Source organism: Anastrepha ludens, chromosome 5 (assembly GCF_028408465.1).
Source record: "Anastrepha ludens isolate Willacy chromosome 5, idAnaLude1.1, whole genome shotgun sequence".
Classification (NCBI taxonomy): Eukaryota; Metazoa; Arthropoda; class Insecta; order Diptera; family Tephritidae; genus Anastrepha; species Anastrepha ludens.
In genome coordinates, this window is record NC_071501.1 from 1,585,276 (window position 1) to 1,606,461 (window position 21,186).

At 38.6% G+C, this 21,186-nt stretch overlaps 1 protein-coding gene across 3 annotated transcripts; it reads right to left on the minus strand.

Moving 5' to 3' along the window:
* Window positions 1–494: 494 nt before the first annotated feature.
* LOC128863167 (protein bicaudal C) lies at window positions 495–18,638 on the minus strand. 3 transcript variants are annotated; one of them, XM_054102165.1, is made up of 13 exons: window positions 18,008–18,638; window positions 10,857–11,330; window positions 10,750–10,799; window positions 10,593–10,662; window positions 10,447–10,526; window positions 10,045–10,371; window positions 6,626–6,751; window positions 6,457–6,567; window positions 6,285–6,392; window positions 6,055–6,217; window positions 5,135–5,982; window positions 4,725–5,076; window positions 495–1,749 (listed from the first exon to the last, which is right to left on the minus strand). In XM_054102165.1, exons 2-13 carry the CDS (start codon window positions 11,125–11,127, stop codon window positions 1,499–1,501), a joined length of 2,757 nt encoding a protein of 918 aa, XP_053958140.1. In that variant the 5' UTR covers window positions 11,128–11,330; window positions 18,008–18,638; the 3' UTR covers window positions 495–1,498. The 3 variants fall into 3 exon arrangements, with proteins under 3 accessions (XP_053958140.1, XP_053958137.1, XP_053958138.1); XM_054102162.1 differs by lacking the exon at window positions 18,008–18,638 and adding an exon at window positions 17,069–17,409; XM_054102163.1 differs by lacking the exon at window positions 18,008–18,638 and adding an exon at window positions 16,603–16,882.
* Between the last annotated feature and the right edge of the window lie 2,548 nt (window positions 18,639–21,186).

A 21,186-nucleotide genomic window follows, 5' to 3' on the forward strand; every position in this document is an offset into this window, starting at 1 on the left:
CATTTTCTAGTTTGTAATTTATAATAAATAGAGGTGTAGCTTATATCTAAGCAGAGATGGGCTACAATAAAATAATTTAAAGGGGTTGAGATTTTAAATGTTTTTTTAAGTGTATTTGATAGTAAAATTTTAAAGATTATAAGATTGATTTTAGCTCTAAAGTATGTACATATCGCTCGTCGATCTCATATTACCATTAAGATAAGTCGCATACCGGAAGGTGCCTCTAGAATGACAATTTAAGGCTTCCACAACAAAGCAGACTTGTCTATTCGCATAGAAGAATACCTTATCTTACGTGTGACCTCTTTTTGCCAAATCCGCAGTTTTCTCACATAAATGAGATTTAACTTTTTTCAGTTTCGAAACTGGCAACCAATTGAAAATTCCTGCAAAAAGTTTTAAATTAAGATAGATATCAGTGTTCTTTACAATTTGATATCAAAAAATCACTCTTAAATTTTTATTATTTTGAATTAACAAAAGCCAGAATGTAATCTTTAAGTTTTTTCACATTTATTTTCATAAAAATTTGTTTCGTATATATTTTGAAAGTTTAAGTAAGAGTTCTTGTAATTTTTCGATGTTTCACAAAAATTTTCACTTAGGCTAATTTCAATTCATTTTTAGTTACAGCATAAATAATATTTTTTTTAACATTTTTTCTTTCAAATTGCGCTTATACCCTATGACAATACACAATCAAAGCATGCAAATTTCATAACAATAAATTATATAAATATTTTTTTTTGCAATTATTTGGTTTCTTATTTTTTCGTTTTTTTTGTGTTTTTGTTTTTGGTTTTGTAGTATTTGTTCTTCTCACTATTCATTTAATATTCAATTAATAAATACAAAGAATAATAATAAATATGTAATTGGTTTAAAATAGACAACAGCACAGCTGTGTAATGCTCAACGAAACGGTCACTGACGAGCTATTGGGGTACTTGATTCTATATTTGCCTTATTTTTCTGCCTACAAATACGAGTATAAGTCAAGGAGAATCCTTTCAAGCTTACGTTCTTTAGTTGAAAGGATGCTTAAATGTCTTGCAGTTAAGTTTTTGGTTGGCAAGTCACAGAATCAATTATACTCGCACGCCATTTCGTAGATTTTCTTTCCGTTCTCACCGTTCCTTACACAATTCAATATTCCTTTCAATGCGAAAGTCAATATTAATTTTCTTTTTTTGTTTGTGATCTCTGTTCCTGTGGCTTGACGTTAAGGTGTAAAAATGTCCATTTGGCTATAATGCATTTCCAGTGGATGATAATTAAAGTAAACAAACTTACAAAATATTACAATCAGCATGCAAACTTATGTCTAGAGAAGTTAAGCTATTAAAGGGAGTAAAAGATTGATGACAATAAATATTAAATGGAATGCCATAGGCGGAGCTTGGAGCTTCCCTGAATTTTTGTTTTACATTGAATTCATTATATTTCCATTTGTTGTTGTTTTTGGAGAGTATTTTCCAACATTAACTCTGTGCTTTTACCACTGGTTCGAAGGGCGTCGCTCGGCACCGGGTGCCGCTGAGCCCGAAAAGCGTGGCGATGAACTGTTCGCTTGTGGTGCAGTAACAATTGGCATACCGGCGTTGGTGGCTTCGCTGGCTTGCAGAGCGTTAATTGCCAACAAAAGCTTTCTGCGAGCGCCAAAAGCGGTTATGCCAAGTTCTAGTAAATTGTCTTCATTCAAAGTGGTGAACATTTCGAGATCGATTTCGTTGGTCACGAATGTTTCTAAAAGAGAGGGAGTCAAATAAAAATATTAAATTCAGTATATTATATTTTGTTCATTTCCTTCAAATAAATATGTCTATATTATATTGACAAGTGAGTGAGGCGAATGTGAAATATTAACAAAAAAAATACTTAAAACCAAGCAGGGAAGACTAAATTCCGTCCTGACCAATCTTTATATACGCGCAAATATTTTAGAAAAAACTCATTCACTCTCACCAGGGACACCACCATCTTCCAAGCGGAATTATACGCAATAATGGAAGCAGCAAACATCATGCAACGTAGAAACCACAAGAGAGTAAATATTAGAATACTCTCGGACAGCCAATCAGTTCTAAAGCTTTGGATAGCTATACCTACAACTCAAAAACTCTGTTAAAATGCCACACGGCACTCAATAACCTGGCATCCAAAAACAATGTCTCATTAATTTGGGTACCAGGACATGAGGGATATGACGGCAATGAAAAGGCGGACTTTCAAGCCAAAAAAGGGGCAGATGTAAACTTCATTGGACCTGGTCCCATGTTTGGATTTAACAAAAACAACCTAAAACAAAAAGTGAAATACTGGGCCAAAACTCTAATAAATCAGCATTGGAACAACGTAGAGGGTCTTAGACACTCCAAAAAGTTCATAAGTTTCATTGCTAAAAGAGCTAACATGGCCCTCACGTTAAACAAAAAGAGCATTCGCACTCTCACAGGCGCCCTCACGGGTCACTTCACCTGTAACAAACACCTACATAAATTAGGCATAACTAATACCAGCACCTGCAGATTTTGCTGCGAAGATGAGGAATCTTTAGAACATCTCATCATCGAATGGCCGGGGTTGACGCATAGAAGGAAAAAGTTTTTAAACAAGTTCATGCTTACAGATGAAGACCTTCAATCACTCCCTCAGAAGGAGCTGGTACAATTCATAAGCATATTTAACAGTCAATAGACAGCATAGGGTGCACAATAGATCAATATGGTCGCAGTGCTAAAGAGCCATACCTAAACCCTTTACTACCATTAATCATTAGAAAAAATTAATTTGGAATCACAAAAACTCATGTAGAGTTTCGTCAACATCAATTGAACGAACGGATATTTACAATGAAGAAAAGGCGTGCTATTTATTCTGTGTCAATAATATGGAAGATGAACGTAGTTACCGACCTATTTCACTTACTTTAAATAATAATAAATGTGTACAAAGCCTCATTAAAAATTAATTTTGGGCAAAGCTATCGAACGCACAGATGCAGAAACAGACTGACTCAACTTCGCTCAGCATTCTGTGTCTATTAGTATTTAGACTTAGAGACCCTTTATGACGTCACATACCACGGTTATGTGAAGAAAATTATAATACTCTTGCGCACAAGAGGGCGCGGGTGTAATAGAAATTTTGTAACTTTTACGATATTTAAAAAAAATAGGTCATTTTGTTAACCTTAAATGTAGTGAAAAGTCGTCTTCTTCACTTCCAAAGCCGAAATATTTTGAATAACATGGTTGGCTATTTTAAGATCAGATTCTGATTCAGCATCCCAAGAACTCCCGGAAACTTGTGATTTGGTTTTATGTTTTTGGGTTCAACAATTGATTCAAATTTAGCCGCCTTGATGAAAAAATTTGTTTTTAATTGAACTATTGCCTAAATTCTCTGGTTCACCAAATAAATAGCGCAACTCTATAATTAGCAAGAAAAACGTCGACTTAAGAAAATCTAAGCAAAATTTTCGGAGAATATTTTACGCTGCATCAACTGATTCAAGACTATTTCAAAATAGTTTAGGTGGAGGCTGCCGCCGTAGCCGAATGAGTTGGTGCGTGACTAATATTCGGAAGAACACGGGTTCGAATCTACGCGCATGAAACACCAAATAATAGAAAAAGTTGTTCCTAATAGCGGTCGCCCTTCGGCAGGCACTGGCAAAGCTCCGAGTGGATTTCGGCCATGAAAAAGGCTCCTCATAAAAAGCCGTCTGCTATTTGGAGGTGGCATAAAACTGTACATATATGCCAAAATTATGAAGACGTACACCCAATAAAAGATGTAAGCGCCAATTATATACCTAACATGTGGACATACCTAATTTGTCGGTTATATTTTCAATTTAACACTACAAAAGCGCATAAAAATGCATCTAACAAAACAAAAACGAACAGTGCTCAAGTGGCAGCTATGGGAGTAATAGTAGCACAACAGAACTGAGAGTAGTAGCGGTAGCTGGAGTTCGCATGGATAATAGCGCTCAGGCCCTACTCCAACTACACAGAGTATTGAAATTGACTAGCACCCTGAGTTACTAGCAGTAATGAAACGCAGCTTGGAGCGGAGTAAAATAGTTGTTTGCGTGGTTTGCGCTACCTGCTGCACTACTCATCTGCTCAAGTTCAGAGTAGTAGCGAGAGTAAAAATGAACACTAGGAAGTAGCGGAGCAATTTCAATCCTCGGTATATACTATAACTTATATACATATTAGGAGAAGAAAAAGGCTTTTTTTTAACGATTTAGACCAAATAGAATTTGTTTCCTTCAACAACATTCAACAAATTTTTAATTTTGACTGCACTTGCCCAGCTCACAAATCTCTCTAATTATAAAGAACTTGCAGTACTAAGCAAAATGGTGATAATCGCTTGATATCGGGTCAAAACTATACGGTGAAGGCAATAGCCGCCCGTTCAAGCTCCGGGAGCTTCTGACGTATCGGCTTCGACCAGATCGGCTGCTGCAAACGGGTCAACTGTCGGTGCAATTTATATAGAATATAGAGAGATATGGTTCATTTATGCCATTTAAGGGTGACCGCCTTAAAGTTTTAGGTAATACACACAATTATTTAAAAATATTTGGCTCAGCTTAAAAAAATTTAAAAGAGTAACGAAATTTTTAAGTTAAGAAATTTCGGATAAGTAAAGTTTTTTAAAAAGCCCAGATATCTGATATTGTCAGAATTTGAATCGAAACTCACTTATGTAGTGCTCCAAGCCGAGGCTTGTTAATAGCGTGTGTATGTCTTTGTGTTGGGGCAAATTGAGTCGCCGATTTGTCGGTGTTGCATCCAGCAAACCTACTGTTACACCGAGCGCGTAAGGTGAAATCGGTGGACCGTTTGCGCCGACGTTCCCGTTGAAGTTCAAGCCGTTTAAGTTGCGTGGCCACATATTATCATCAACACTTTCCAATATGCCCGGTGATGTGCGACTCAAAGCCATGCCAGCCCAATTTGGCGTAGGAGTGCGCAATTCACCGCTCACCGGTGGACGGTCCATGGCTTTAAAGCCCATGGCCCGCTTCATATCAAAGTCAAAAATGCGATTTTGCTGCAAATACAAAATTTTAAAAGTAATCATCTTTGGCCAAATATATTCAAACGCTTACCTTCAAATCATATTGCAAGCTGCGATAACTTTCAGCACTGCTCGGCATCATTGGTCCTCCAAGCGGTCCGGAAGCGCCCAAACCCAGTAGTACACCATCACTGGAACGACGGCCCACACGGCCACAGCCGAGCTCGCTGCTAAAAGTTGTGTCAGGGGAATACTGACCACGCGAATTCATCTCACCAACACCCGCATTTGGAGCCATCACACGGTTGCCAACAACGCCGGTGCCGCTGCCGCCGCCTCCCCCACCGCCATATGGCGGATAGACTTGTTCCAACGAAGTGCTGCTGCTGCTGAAACTTTGATAGCCGCTCGTATTGTGGCAACTGTTGCGCGGTGAGACCTGTTGTTGTTGGTGAACAGCGGTCTGCGGAGTGCGCTGAAGTGCAACATTCGTCGAGGTTATTTGCAAATAATTGTTGTTGTGATTCGGTTGCTGGCAACTGAAGCTGTTGTTGTGCATTGCCACGTACTTTTGGGTGGGTGGACAGATATTGCTTGAAGTGCAAGCGCCAAAACCTGGCGGATAAGATTTACTGTGATTATTATTGTTGTCGTTGTTATTGCTGATATTGCTGTTGTTGTTATTGTTATTGGTGATTAATAAATGGTTATTATTAAGGGTTTGCCCATTGCTGCCGTAAGGAGACATCTGCAAATGTGCCGTTAGCAGGCCAGGCGTCTTCGGACTATCGGGATAGCCTGCCAGCAATGACGTCAGCATCGTACGAAATCCAATGTTCATTTCCTTGTCTCTCGGCGCGAAATAGCTCTCCGGTATGGTCGCCTTTATAAGCGGCGTGCTGAGACGCAAAATCTCTTGACGCGCCTCGTAAATTTTGTCTAAAGTGTTAAACGAAAAAAGTAGAAACAACAAAGTAGAAGAATATTTAACAAAAAAATGTTTTTTGTTACCTATGAATTTCTCGACACCCTTTACAACAATGGCCAAAGTGCTTTGTCTTTGCTTCTGGCGCAGAGAAATGTAAACACCATATTTTGTGCTGAGGCCTATTATTTCAGAGGCATTGTTTTGATTGTCCGGAAAATCGAAAATCAATGCTATCGGTAAATTACCCTTTATGAAACAAAGATTTATAAATTTTATTTTCTAATTTACGTTTGAACTTTGAATTCGAACATACAAGCAATTGTTGTCGTGCTTTATAGACACCGTCGATGGTCCCAGTGATAGTCACTTGAGATTTTTTCAGTGGTTTAACATTCAAGTCCGAGAGATCAGGAAAAATTATCTGAAAATTATTTAAAAGAAAATGTACTCTATAAAGCAGCTGTAGACGAACTACGGTACTGTACCTTAGTCCTTGTACGTTCCATAATACCAAGTAAATTCGAATTATTTTTGCCCTTCACAATTTCATGATGCTGTGGCGAGATCTCCAATTGCATTTGCACCAGAATCTGATTCTGAAAGAAATAAAGAACTATATTTAAGCAACCTTCATAGTTAATTTTTCGAACTTACAGCAATATTTTCGCATGAAAAGTTAATTAGCAACTGTGTTGCATCCTGAACTTTGGTAGCTTCCTTCTCAGAACCCTTAACAAGCACCAAAGAGGAGTGTAATTTGGGACGAGATGAAAAAATTACCTGAAATATTTTAAATTTCATCAAGTAAAGGCCACTTTTAAGTGAGTATAGGGGACTTAACTGACCAAGAGTTTATATATGGGTTCACAACGATAGCAGCGCGAAGCATTGCAAACTTTTGACTATTCATTTATTTTTTATTTAACTTTTTTTATAGTTTCTTATAATATATACAACAAAAATTATAAAACTCAAGTTTTCAAAATTTTATACAAATTTTTAAAGAACTCATAAAAATTATGAACTCCACGGGGAATTATGAAAATCCACGGGATTTTTGAGTCACTTACAATTAGTTCTTTATTAAGCCAAAATCTTCCGAAAAATTTCAATTAAAAGGTTTGAAATGTTGTTGATTTTTTTTAAGTTCGTAAAGACTATTATATGGTTTTTCTTGGGGTGTAAACTATATTTTTATTAAACTCAAATAAGAAGTTATTAAACTGTAAAATTTTTGCAATATGCAAATATTGCGAGTCCAGGTGTTCATATGTATGTATATTATGTAAGTATACTCATTTTATAAAAACGAATATTGTTTGTTTGTTTGCCTGCCCGTACCCTGAAGGTCAAATGAAAATGCCAGGGATGGTTTATAAGGCTATTAAAGAGAGTCGAGAGCCGCTAGATTTGAGATATTTATATTCATGCCCTTGGTGATTTTTTTTTTGTCGGGACAACTAGTAAGTGCAGCACTCAGGCATTAATTAAGTCCATTGTACTACACTTGGACTCCCTTTTAATTTTCTTTAAATCTACCCGAACTCCGAAGAAATCTGAGTAGATCTTGTTTTGCCAAGGAGCCAAGATGTGTGCTTCTTAACACATCACTGCCAAAGACCTCAAACCTGATTCGAGCGAAGGCGGGGCAGACACACAGGAAGTGATCCGCCGTCTCATCCTCCTCTTCACAAGCTGGGCAGAGTACACTGTCTGAGATGCCCAACCTTTCCATGTGCTTTGCCCACAGAAAGTGGCCCGTCATCAGTCCAACCAGCCGTCTGCACTCCCCTCTGCTTAATGACAGAAGGGTTTGCGACAGTCGATCGGACATGACAGGTAACATCAGTTTAGTCCATCTGCAACCTCTCTCAGCCTGCCCCTCTCTCGCTTGTGGGTGGTAGTTACCCATTTGCTAACCGTGGCTGCGATGGCAGAAGGGAGTGCTAAAACGGGCTCTGGGCCAAAGAAGTTGGCCTTAGAGCCCATCTTAGCTAAGGAGTCAGAGGTCTCGTTACCCGCTATACCCACGTGTCCCGGAATCCATGTTAGCATCAGGCTATTGCGTCTACCGACATAGTTCAGCCTGGATTTACAGGACTTGACTTAGTGATTTTAGTGTGCCTGGAAAACCCATTGACGTGATAAGCGAGCTTTGCAATAATGCAGAATGCAGAACTGTTTCAAAGGCAAATATAGCGAAATATTTGCTACAGCAAATGTTATGAGGCAAGAATGCGTCCTCCAAACTCTTATATGTATTGCAGTAAGGGGTCTATATTAGAGAAAACAAATAGCGGTACTAATTCCAACCGTATAAACAAAGCCAGAGCAAGTTTTTATAAATTGAGCAAAATTTGGGCTTCACGAAATATTAGTAGACGTACCAAACTAAGAATTTTTAATACGAGTGTAAAAATGGTCCCTTGTATGGTTGGGGAGCTTAGAAAGTCACTAATAGAATCTGGCATAATATGCAAACCTTTGTAAACAAATATCTTCGACGAATTTGGCGAATTTTCTGGTCCGGAATATAACGATTGACAATCTAAAGGATGCTTAAATTTTAGGGGCCGATATTGAATGTAAACCACACCTACACGTCAAGTCTATTCCTGCATTTCATTTAACACTTTTCAATTTCAGACTAATTGAATTTGAACCATGGAAAGACGCACAATCCAGCAACGCGTTAAAGTTATTCAGGCTTATTATGAAAACGGGCGTTCAAATCAAAAGAAAATCATCTTCAGTGATGAGGCACATTTTCACCTCAGTGGATTCGTCAATTAGCAGGATTGCCGCATTTGGGCGAATGATAATCCAAGAGTGACCACCGGTTTTTTGGCACCCACAAAGAGTGACTGTTTGGTGCGATTTATGGACCGGCGGCATCATTGGGCCGTATTTTTTTCCAAAATGAGGCCGGTCAGGCAGTTACTGTGAATAGTGTTCGCTATCGTGAGATGATAACGAACTTTTTATGGCCCGAATCGGAAGATATGGATGTGGACGATATGTGGTTTCAACAGGACGGTGCCACTTGTCACACAGCTAACGAAACAATGGCTCTTTTGCACTAAAAATTTTATGGCCGAATAATCTCATGTCGCGGCGATGTCAATTGGCCACCAAGATTGAGGTGTGATTTGACACCGTTGGACTTCTTTCTTTGGGGTTATTTGAAAGAAAAGATGTACGTCGATAAGCCAGCAACAATTCAAGAGCTAATGGATGAGATAATTCGGCACGTTAATGGCATAGAACCTCAATTATGCCTCAGCGTCATCGAAAATTTGGACCATCGGATGGAGGCCGCACTTTAGTAGAACTAATAGTGTAATGTTAATACTGAGATTAAATGCCGATTATGGTGCTGGATTGGGTACACTTTGCGAAAGGAAAATAACGACTAGATGCCACTCGAATGGAACCTCCAAGATTCTCGAAGGGGAGAATGACCCAGAAGTACATGGATAAGAACGGTACATGCTGAATGTCAACAAATTCGTAGCTGGCCTTATATTCGAGGAGTTACACAAAATCATGCTAGTCTCCGCCCTATTTCCGACTAGGAACGACATTAAAGCGGAGCGTTACTAATACTTTTATTTTTTATTTTTTTGTATTCCATTTATTGTCAAGGAAATAAAAAAAGACGCAGGGATAGATAAATATTTCTAAAATCCATATTTATGGTCCGATTTAATTGGAGAATCGGGTAGCGAGGAAGCAATACGTTTGCAGATATAAAAATAAAAATTTACGGTCCGATGTTGAGCCACTACCGCTGCGATCGATACTCAGACATCCGACAGATATTTCTCGGAGAAGATTTCGGTTTCTTATAAGAACTTCGCATAATAAAAAACTTTACCTTCATGGTCTGTCGCTATATTGCCTACTCTCGAGTGGGAAATCAAAACATGTATGTAAAGAGAAAACAAAAAATATAGTGGATCCCAAGGTTTTAGAATAAAAAACTTTGCCTTAATGCAAATGTATACTTTGCCTTTATACAAATTTGTTAACTCAATTATTTCTGTCTTATTGCATACAATTCGACTTCTCACCTGCACATTATACTTTGTTTCGACCAACTTAACATATGGAGTTTCATGGTCTGGCTGTGGGCGCCCCGGTGCCAAGATTGGCAATTCGAAAGAGATTAATAATGGCGTCGAAAGGCGAACCAAAGCACGAGCACTCTCAACACCCTCCAGAGATCCGCATAAGGAGACCTGATTGGATTTCTCCGTTGGATTTGAACGGTTGGAATCAGGAAAATGGATGTGTGTTGCAGTGTCCTCCATTATGCGCTTTATATTATTGCCACCGCGTCCAATAATATATGAATGATCAGTGTAGGATACATCCATTTTCATAATGACGCGAGTGCCCTGCGAAAAAACGTAAGTTCGGCAACAGAAAAATATATGAGTGAAAAGCATAGAATTATGGTATAGCAGAAATACTCGTGAATCCAAATTTGCTAGAACCCGCTCCTTGGCATTTTGCACTTCCTCTATGCGTCCAACAATGCGAACATGCGGATCTGAAATCATTAGTTTTTAAATACTAAAGACCTGCCCCAACAATTTCCAATAAGATATTTGTTTACCTTTTTTGCTCTTCGCGCCAATCTTAAGGCGACAGGGCCAGCTGATATGAGTCTCGGTAAATTTCATGACCTGAAATATGCAAAAAATACTCAATATGTATATGCATATTTTGGAAAAAAGTTTAACAGTTCAATTATTTCGAAGCCTGCGACTTACACTTTCAAAAAAATACTCAGCGCCATTCATGCCATCCACCAAACTACTCTCTGCAAGTAAAACATGTTTATATTCAGAGCTTAGCTTTTTCGTTCTCTCTTACACACCTTTTAGCATCTGCTCCAACTTCTGACGATCCACCTTGAAACGCTCCGTATGTAAGTCATCCGGATTGGCTACACCCAATTTCAGTGCGATTGCCCGTATGTCACTCCAGTCGCTGTCCGCAGACGAGATCTCGCTTCGTGTTTCACTTCCTGCTCCGCTAGATGCTGCGCCTAGCGAGTGGGGTGCACTGCACGTAGCCGGTGCTACGGTGGTTAACTCGCCAGCAGTTGAGTAAAGTAGTTTGTTGATTTGTGCGCAGGATAACATCATAACTGCACGTTATTGCGAAGAATGGTTTATTGTTGTTGGTGTCGTTCCCAAGGGTAGAGTGGGGTGGTGTCTTTGCAAAATCAGTGTACACTTTTTTGTCCTTAGCAAATTTCGAATGGTCCGCTCTCAGATGTTTGCAAATTGGTCGTATTGTGGGAGTTTCAGTTATTCAGTTGATGGTTAAAGGAAGTGCTGCAGGTTAGCTGGAAAATAAGGTACATTTTGGCTTATTACGCTTAGTCGCATATAATAGTTGGCAAAAAATATACTTAGTTGAACAAATGTGGATGAGCCTTTCTTTTATTTGGCTTAGAAAGTTATATTTTAGGGCTGCTCCGGGCAATAAATATAGGAATAGAAATAAAGAATTGTGTTTGAGTTGAAGTCGTCATATCCGATTCTGCACTACCAGCCTTAATATATAATATATATATGTATATAATTGGCGCGTACACCCCTTTTGGGTGTTTGGCCGAGCTCCTCCTCCTATTTGTGGTGAGCGTGTTGATGTTGTTCCACAAATTGAGGGACCTACAGTTTCAAGCCGACTCCGAACGACAGATATTTTTATGAGGAGCTTTTTCATGGCGGAAATACACTTGGAGGTTTGCCATTGCCTGCCGAGGGGCGACCGCTATTAGAAAAATGTTTTCCTCAATTTGTTGTTTCACCGAGATTCGAACCTACGTTCTCTCTGTGAATTCCGAATGGCAGTCACGCACCAACCCATTCAGCACTACTAAATGGCAAATAGGTTCAAATATATTTTTGATTCTACCGAGCATTCCATGGCATACTTAGGTAATCAATTTAGGACTTCTCCCTAACCGCTTAATACAAGAGCGAGGGGAGAACCCCGTTAGCTTTGTTATTCGAGGCGGTTATTTAGCGATGATATCACAGTGGGCAGGTGAAAAAGTTCGTTTGCTATCGAAGCATATTTGAAGGTCAATGATTCGTGCGCATCTGAGCGTCGTAGATTTTCTTCACTATTGTCGGTGTTTACGTAATATCTCAAGTAAAGAGTATAAAGCCTAACATCGAGAGCAAATGGATAAATGAAAATATTGAATTCGTCGCTAAACGTTTGCATAATAATGCCCAAGAGAGCGGCTGGAAGAATCTTAGACTGGGACCTTCCAACATTCAAATCGTACAAGCGCTTTACGTACCGCTAGCCTAACCATTACAATTTATGTAAACATTACTGGGAGACAGTGACGGAGCGATTTCGTCCGGTAAGCACTATTTTTTGCGGTGATGAAGCCCATTTTCATTTAAATAGAAGTGTAAGTAAGCAAAATTTCGGTTATTGATCGCCTGAAGCGCATAATCCACTTTTGAAATGTCAACAGCCCCTTCATACTCCCAAAGTGACGGTTTGGTGTGCATTATCAAGCAGTGGAATAATTATACCAATTTTGAGGGCAAGAAATTTCAGTGGACTCTGTCGCTTACCGGCGCATACTGAACAGTTATTTTCTGCCAATAAGAGAAGACCCTTCCTTCAGTACACACACATGGTTTCAGCAAGATAGTGCCAAGCCGCACATGCCCAGGGAGACCATGGAGATACTGCGTGATTTCTTCCCTAACAAACTGATAAGTCGTATGGATAACACATCCTTGTCACCCCGGTCGCGCAATGTTACTCCATGGACCTCTTTCTGTGAGATGCCTCAAACGTAAAGTCTATGAAAGAATTGCAGCGACCATCTCAGGACTACAAAAAATGTCGTTATCAAGGCTGATGACGTCCCGACATCGCTTTAGAGAAAATAATAAAAAAATAAATAAAATCCTCACTTATCTTCCTTGTAATAGTATTGAAACAAACTTTTATCATTAGTTAGCTTTTAATTTCTAATTCTGTCAACGCTGACCCTACACGTCCATTTTTATTTTGAATGTCCGATTTTTCTGTTTTCAGTTAAAAGTAAGTAAATAAAAATCATGAATAAAGGTGCGACCAAACACTGAGAGTTAAAAACTGCTACTAAATAAAATTTCTATGATACTTTGCAACATTTAAATCATTAAAAACTGATATGATAAAATAAATATACCGAGTAGGGCTATATGATAGCTTTTAGATAATGACGACCACTTTCAAAAATAAATGTTCTATGTTCTAGAAATAAATGTTCTATCACTTGGTGTTTCATGCCCGTGGTTTCGAACCATTGCACTTTCGAATGATAGTCATACACGACCGGCTCTGATATTCACGAACGAATTTCAGCAGCTGCTTACCTACCAATCGATTGCTAACGACGTGAATGCAGACGAAGTTGTGAATTATACTATCGAGTTTTTGAATTCGTTGAACCTTCCTGGTTTGCCAAATTTTCACTCAAAGTTGATAGCAGAAAATGTCTTTATTTGTGCATGTTCGTTACTCGGATCGATGGGGCATTTGACTACAAACTACTGCAATTCCTCATTCTCAATGACCACTAAAAAGGTTATGCGTGCGGATTAAATCCCTACACCCCGTATTTTAACGCCGCTAGTTCTATCTTGCGTGCTCATGAGTCGAGTATGCAAAAAATTTATTTACTTTCGCAAAGCAAAAAAATATTGTCTATCAGAAAGCACTTGATTAATAACCCACTTGGACATGGTAAAACGAAATCATGCCTATTTTCTACAAGATTTTTCACTCAAGAGATATTTCTAAAATTTAGTGTTGTCTTCTTTTGCGCAGCCACGCGGTAGACAGCAGTTGGCAATAAAAAAAGGATATAAATATCACGTGTCCAAAATTCTCATATTCTCCCCGCAATGTTCTCTCCACTTCCCCCACAAAAAGTGAGCGCGTGGTGCTTTGTTTAATCAGAACATGTGATTGGGCCAAACGTTTTGCAGACGGCAAGAAAAATAGGCAAGGGCTAGTCGCGGTATCTCTATATCACGGTGACAGGCCATGTTGAACGAGTTCTTTATACTAAAATTAGATAATTTTGAGTTGAAGGGTTGGGTTGAAGCGGTTGTCCTATGGGAGACACTCAGGCTGCATATTTTGGCTTAGCAAAGATTCCGTGCGTTTAGCATTGAGCGTCGGCCACAGTTGATGGGCGATTTTGCAGGTGGCTTCATTACGCCATCTATCGTTTGCTTTCCTTACGATTTCTTCAAGGATAAGTAGCTTAAATGTTTGTAAGGGTATGCCTATGTTGGAGGATACATAGTATTACCACCCATACAGGGTGCGTCACCATCCAGATATTGAGAAACTCTTTTCCCGGCCAATCTGATGGTCCAAACTACTTCCTGTGGGGATATTTTAAGGGGCTGGTATATGAAAACAAGCCTTAGTTGCTCAAAACCAACGTTCGCTAAGAAGTCTACAAATCTCATGCAGGAAATCTTAACGAACGTGGTACAAACGTTAGAAGCGGTCACTTGCCAGATGTTATTGTAAATATCAAGAAATGAAATAGTTGCTTTAAATAGACATATCCATTTCCCTAGATCATTGTTATCAATGACTTGCTGGAGGAGCTGGTGGGGAGAGGCTGTAGGGTGATTGCGGCGGACTGCTGCTTATCGGTGAATCCTCTTAAGACGGAGCTCGTTCTTTTCACGAGGAAATATAAAACACCCAGAGCTCAACTCCCTTCGTTGGGGGCGCTCCGCTGATGCTTTCTGACAAGATGAAGTACCTAGGTCTAATCCTTGACAGTAAGCTAACGTGGAAGCCCAACATTGAGGAAAGAGTAAGGAAGGCAACAATCGCCTTGTATGGATGCAAGGGCGCAATTGGCAAAAGATGGGGACTCTCGCCTAAAGTTGTTTTCTGGTTATATCAATAATACTATTGTAAAGCCAATCTTGTTATATGGAGTCGTTGTCTGGTGGAATTCACTAGAGAGGACGATATCAGTTAAAAAGCTAGAGATAGTTCAAAGGTCTGCACTCATTAGAATCAGTGGGGCGCTTCGAACTACTCCCACTCTAGCGCTTAATGTAATGTTAAATGTGGTACCTATAGACATCGCAGGCAAAATTACCGCTGCACGTACCGCAATCAGACTGAGGGGCTTGGGCTATAAGCTCAATCTCACATATGGGCACTCAAGCATCCTCAGAAACTTTGAGTTCATCCCCTCGTCGACGGATCAGTGCGTGCCTTCGCTTAGTCCAAGCGGAACTTTCTCCACCCATATTCCATCAAGGGAGGAGTGGATCGGGGGTAGCACTTGGGGGCAGGGCCTGGTTAACCTGTTCACGGATGGCTCGAAGTTGGAAGGCAGGGTTGGAGGAGGAGTTTTCTGCAAAGAGCTCCCCATCAAACTCAAATTCAGGCTACCGGATCACTGCAGTGCGTTCCACGCAGAGGTGGCCGCAATTAAAGAAGCAGCTGACTGGCTACTTACTAGCGTAATAACTGTTAAGAAGGTAAATATTTACTCCGATAGCCAAGCGGCAATCAGGGCCCTCGGCTCTATTATGGTGCACTCGAAACTGGTCAGGGAATACCTGGTCTCTCTCTCGATTGCATCAGAATTCTTCGATATAAAGATAATTTGGGTACCTGATCACAGTGACATTGCTGGAAACTGCGAAACCGACGAGTTGGCCACACAAGGGACCTGTGAGGCGGTGTGCCCGCGAAAGGAGAGGATCGGGATTCCCTTGACAACCTGCGCTCTACTCCTGGAAGGATGGGCTTTGCACCAACTTAGCGAGCGCTGGGTAAGTACACGAACGTGTAGGGTCGCGAAGTCCTTCTGGCCACGTTTGGATAGGAGGCGTTCGAGGGATATTCTGAGGATGACGAAATCTCATCTCTCAAATTTCGTAGGCATCCTCACGCGGCACTGCCCGCGGGGTACACAAAGCAGGTCTTGATGACAAAACTATGATGAACTTCTTCAGCAGTATAAAGAGGTTAACACAACCGCAGACCAGACACCGTTCATAGTCCACAAACACTCAACACTCCCCACCCCTTTCCCTTTCGTCCTATCGTCCTTTTCCTTCATCTCTTTTCCCCCTCTTGTAATGGTATCACAAAGGTTGAACCAAACTCTTTCGTCCAAGTGAGCCCACTCTCTGGGTAACCATCACTACCTAACCTAACCTTAATAGACATATCACCTTAAAAAGCAGCACTTTTTTCAATTATTTTTGAAATTAGAGTAGAATCAAGTCGGATGATACTTTGTGCGCCGCCGTTTTCTTCACAATATTTAAGTAATCAATATAAACTAATTTTAAATAATTCTGTTTTTTATTTCTTTTATTATTCATTCTTTTTAATATATTTTCTTCTAAATTTGAATGTCAAATGCCTCCTACAATCGGTGATCAATTAGAGGTTAATCAACTCTGTTAAATTAGAAATCTAAATATATAAAAATTTGTATTTAAACTGCTAATAAATCGCATTTAATCTTCAAACTGAATCTGCATTTCATACTTTTTGAAGGAATTTTATGAAAATGGAAACACTCTCTATAAAATACATACCATATTTCTCATTTGAACTCTTTGTGGAAATTCCTTAACTGCGCCTTCAAAATGGTGGTCAGAGTACGTAGGCCATGTGTTTTTTCTTAATATATTTACATGTACGTACAGCGAGAGAAAGAACCTGAAATTTAATTAGTATGTCTTGCTATGAATTATGAAAAACTCATAAATTTTGGCGCCTGCTGAAGGGTTGTCAATTGAAAAGCAGCTAGAATATAAATGTTAGCTATCGCGAGAATGTAATTCCCTCCACACTTAATTGCCTACTTAATCTGACAGCCAGTCGGAAGCACGGCCATAATTTAATTGGAATTAAAGCGATTATATATATGTACAGGCGAAATTTCCAGTCGATAACCGCTAATTTCTGTATAACTTTCGCGCCCTTTACAATTGGCAATACCACACTTTCACTAAATTATTGGATTGGGAAAGTATTTCTAATTAATTTGAGATAGTTTACCTTTTTCTTAGAAATATCGAAATTTCACGTAGATCCAGAAAATATATTTGCGGCAAACACGGCAATCCGTCAGTTGCCGTCGTCAGCCAAAAGTGCAAATTGTATTTAAAAGCGATTAGCGTAAGTTCTTTCACCTGCATTTAGACAAAAGTCGTTGGCCAAAATTTCCAGGAAACTTTGCAGTTAAAGCTTTTTCTTTTTGTAGAAAAACTCGAAAGCTTACAATTTTCTATATTTCATAATAGAAATAAACAAGTTAATTAGACACTGTCAGTAGAAAATAGTTGAAAAAATCTTGCTAGTACAGGCAAGCGTGAGGAATATGCAAAAGCAACTGAAGAGCGGAGGAGCAATCAAAATAGTTTCAAGTTCGAATCGTACATAGCAAAAGTAACTCAAAGGAGCCGAATCATAAATACGTGATAAGTGAGCCGTTGAAGTGTTGTTGCCATAGTGGGTAGGAACAGTACGTTGGTCGGTGGGTCAGTGAACTCTTCGGCGATCGAGTGGTGAAAGTTATTGCTTGCAAAAATCAATTAAAAGCAAAATAAGAGTGGTGAGTTTGTTCAGCTATGTGGGAATTAGTTGCTAGAACGGATATTCCCCAAGTAGTAGTAAAAGTTGCTGAGAGCATTTGTTGGCACAGCAATGTTGCTGAACAGCAATGTTGAAAAGTTGAGCTTAGCAGCAGCGACAGCGATTTAACAGGAGAGCCTTTCTCCTAAAATAACTTCACATACTGCCTGCTGACTATATATGAAATGTTATCAAATACTAATTGAAAAATGACTTTCTTCAAAGACTCTAAGCATGAAGCGGGATTTAAAAATTATTATAACTTTATTTAAATTTTTTTGTGACTAGTTGCGTTCTTTCATTTATTTTCACATTGCATTTCAATTCAATGCCCACGATTCACCTTTCTCATTGCATACTCACCCGATTTTGCACTTCATTACATTATTTTATTTTTATTTTTTTGAAAGAATGCAAGACGCTTGATTTCGTTAATTAAATCACAATTTCACATACAGTAATAATATTATTTTATTTTTTACTCAATCACAAATGTAAAAAGTTGCACAGAAAAAAATTAGTCGACACGTGGAGGTTATTTATATACATATTAACGTTGTTGTACTTGCAATTTACGTTAAATTAATTTTGCAATTAATTCTTGTCAATTGGTTAATAAAAAGTGAGAATCGTCAACAGAGGGAAGCAAGTAGGTTTTTGTTGAAAAAATCACCTCTTCCAAAAAAAATGTGGTTGAAAAATTACATAACGCGTAGCATAGTCAGAAATTGGTGAAAACACAGAAAACAGGGGCTTTAAACAGTTGAAGAATCGAAAAAAATTAACACAATTTTTATGAATTAACGATTTTTTAAAACATTTTTTAACACTTCTTTAAGTAAAATAATTATTTTTAACACGAGAGAACAAAATTTATGCGTGCGACGACTTTTATATTTCCTTTGATTTTTTTTATAAATAGCTGTTGTTTGAGTTTTGGCGCGTAAATTAGCGTACGTCGTGTGGAACAGATCGTGTGCTAGGAGTGACTGAGTTACCTTATCGGCATTTGAAGGGCATTCGCACATTCATGCAGTCCACTTGTCTACATGCGTACATATGTATGTGTGTGCCAGACCATGCGTTTTTAATTGACAAATGGTGATGTTCTTAGAGTTTATGAATGCAATAACAAACACTACTAGAAGTTGTTTTGCTCACAAATGCAACGGTACTCGAGGGTATTGTTGAAATAACACAGTGTTTTGATGACGTGATTAACCACTCATAAGTGCGTTTATAGGCGGTTATAAAATGGGTTATTAAATTTAAAAAAATTCAATTCATTTAAAATATATTAAATAAATATATATTATAAAAAAAACTTATAAAAGGGTTTTCCAATAATAGGTGTTATTTTGATATTCAAATATTGGTTTCGTTGCTTGTATGGCACGTAGCGCCGTCTTGGTGAAAATAAACGTTGCCCAGATCAATACCATCCAATTCCGGCCATAAAAATCTTCTGTTATTGGAAAACCCTTCATTTAAGCCTTTGATTTTTTCAACCTTTTGAGTAGATAATTAGAAGTATATTCGTGATTAATATCAACTTACATTCATACGTCCTTTGTTAGATATTTGACCGAGTTTCTCCGCCAAATTGTGGCCTGCTTCATCAAGAACCCTTTTTTATGCTGCCCACGAACGGCAGAAGGCCTCGATTAGATGGCTTTTTATGACAGATATACTCATATATTGGGAATATCGCCCCATCCTGGCGAGGGGCAAACGTTATTAAAACAACCTTCTTCATCATTTGATTTGTCTTTTCTACAGTGGTGCCTCCCTGAAATGTGTTGAATATGATAGACACAAATTAACATTCGCAATTTTGTAACAAAATGTTTTCATGTAAACGTTTACATACACATTCCCATATAAGTATAGCAATATATAAACAAAAAAAGTGTGTCTATGAAATACCTTTAAAATATTTGGAGTTAGGTTTTTTTTATTATGCGTTTTTTCGTAGCGTTGATTTTTTTAATTTATTTCTAGATATTTTTGTATGGTTGAAAATAATAAGCCGCCGAAAAAAACTAAATAGGTCCACATTAACTCAGCGATTCTTGTGTATACCGTCCATAGCATAAAAGCTCCATTAAAAGAACGCTTCTTAAATTTCGTTGCGCTTTTCTTAATACTTCAATGGTTTTATGGTTCAATGGTTTGTTATGAACTGCTGATTTTTGTTCTTCTTCATCTTTAATCGTTTTAATTCTTCATAATTGAACAATAAACCAAATGATCGAACTTGCCGGAGAGGTCTACTGCAATTTTAACATTCGGATAGTCGGCTTTGCCTTTCGTGATTGTTTGTTCGCGGTAACGGCCGGTGGACGATCTTTGTTCCGACGACCATGACATCAATTTGAGAAGAAGATTGAAACGCAAAAACCTCTAAGACTTAATGGACTAAATAGAGTCACACCTTAAGTGTAAATTCATAACAAATGGTTCGTTAGTTAATAATATTTTTCTTTGTATGTAGTCGCAATGTAAACTCAAAAAGAATAAAAAATATATTAATAAAGGAATATTGAGAAATTGTTTTAGAGCCAGTTCTGATGCTCTGGTAGACAAGCACTTTGATAGTACGCCGTGGATATTCCAACCGTACTTCGAACCATCGCATAAAGCTCGCCTTAATCAGCAATGGCCCAAAAACAAGTCCCCAAACTTCGTATTCTAGGCACAATGGCTGTCGAATTGTCCATCTGTATACCCATTTGACTTTTGTGCCGCGGTTAATTTAAGGAACAAAGTTTTCTCTAAAAACAAAAAAGTGTCGAACACCTCAACCAAGCCGTTCATCGGAAATTGGCTGAAATACCGCAAACGGTGGATACATCGAAAATAATTAGCGACTGGATGCTCGGGTTTTTTTTTTCATAAAAATTTAACCAGGAACAGGGTTTTTTTAATTTGTATTTAAAGATTTTCTATTGTTTAAAAATAAAAAAAAATTAAAAATTATTATATAATTGGCGCGTACACTTCTGTTAGGTGTTTGGCCGAGCTCCTCCTCCTATTTGTGGTGTGCGTCTTGATGTTGTTCCACAAATGGAGGGACCTACAGTTTCAAGCCGACTCCGAACGGCAGATTTTTTATGAGGAGCTTTTTCATGGCAGAAATGCACTCGGAGGTTTGCCATTGCCTGTCGAGGGGCGACCGCTATTAGAAAATTATTTATTAATTTTGCTTTCACCGAGATTCGAACCAACGACCTCTCTGTGAATTCCGAATGGTAATCACGCACCAAACCCGTTCGGCTACGGCGGTCAGTAAGTTGGTATATAATATAAAGACGTGGCTCCAAACATAAGCCAACTTTACAAAAAAATTTTGAAATTTTTATAAAATATAGAAAAAAATAAACCACCAGCCGCTACAAATGACAAGTAGGCAATGGCAAGCACGATTCGTTCATGTGTCGTGTGCAATACAAACATATCGAAACCTGCGAGCAGCACTCGGGTTGCCGCGTTAAAGTATGTCCGCCACGCTGTTCGTTTAGAATCATTAACAATTTCACTTG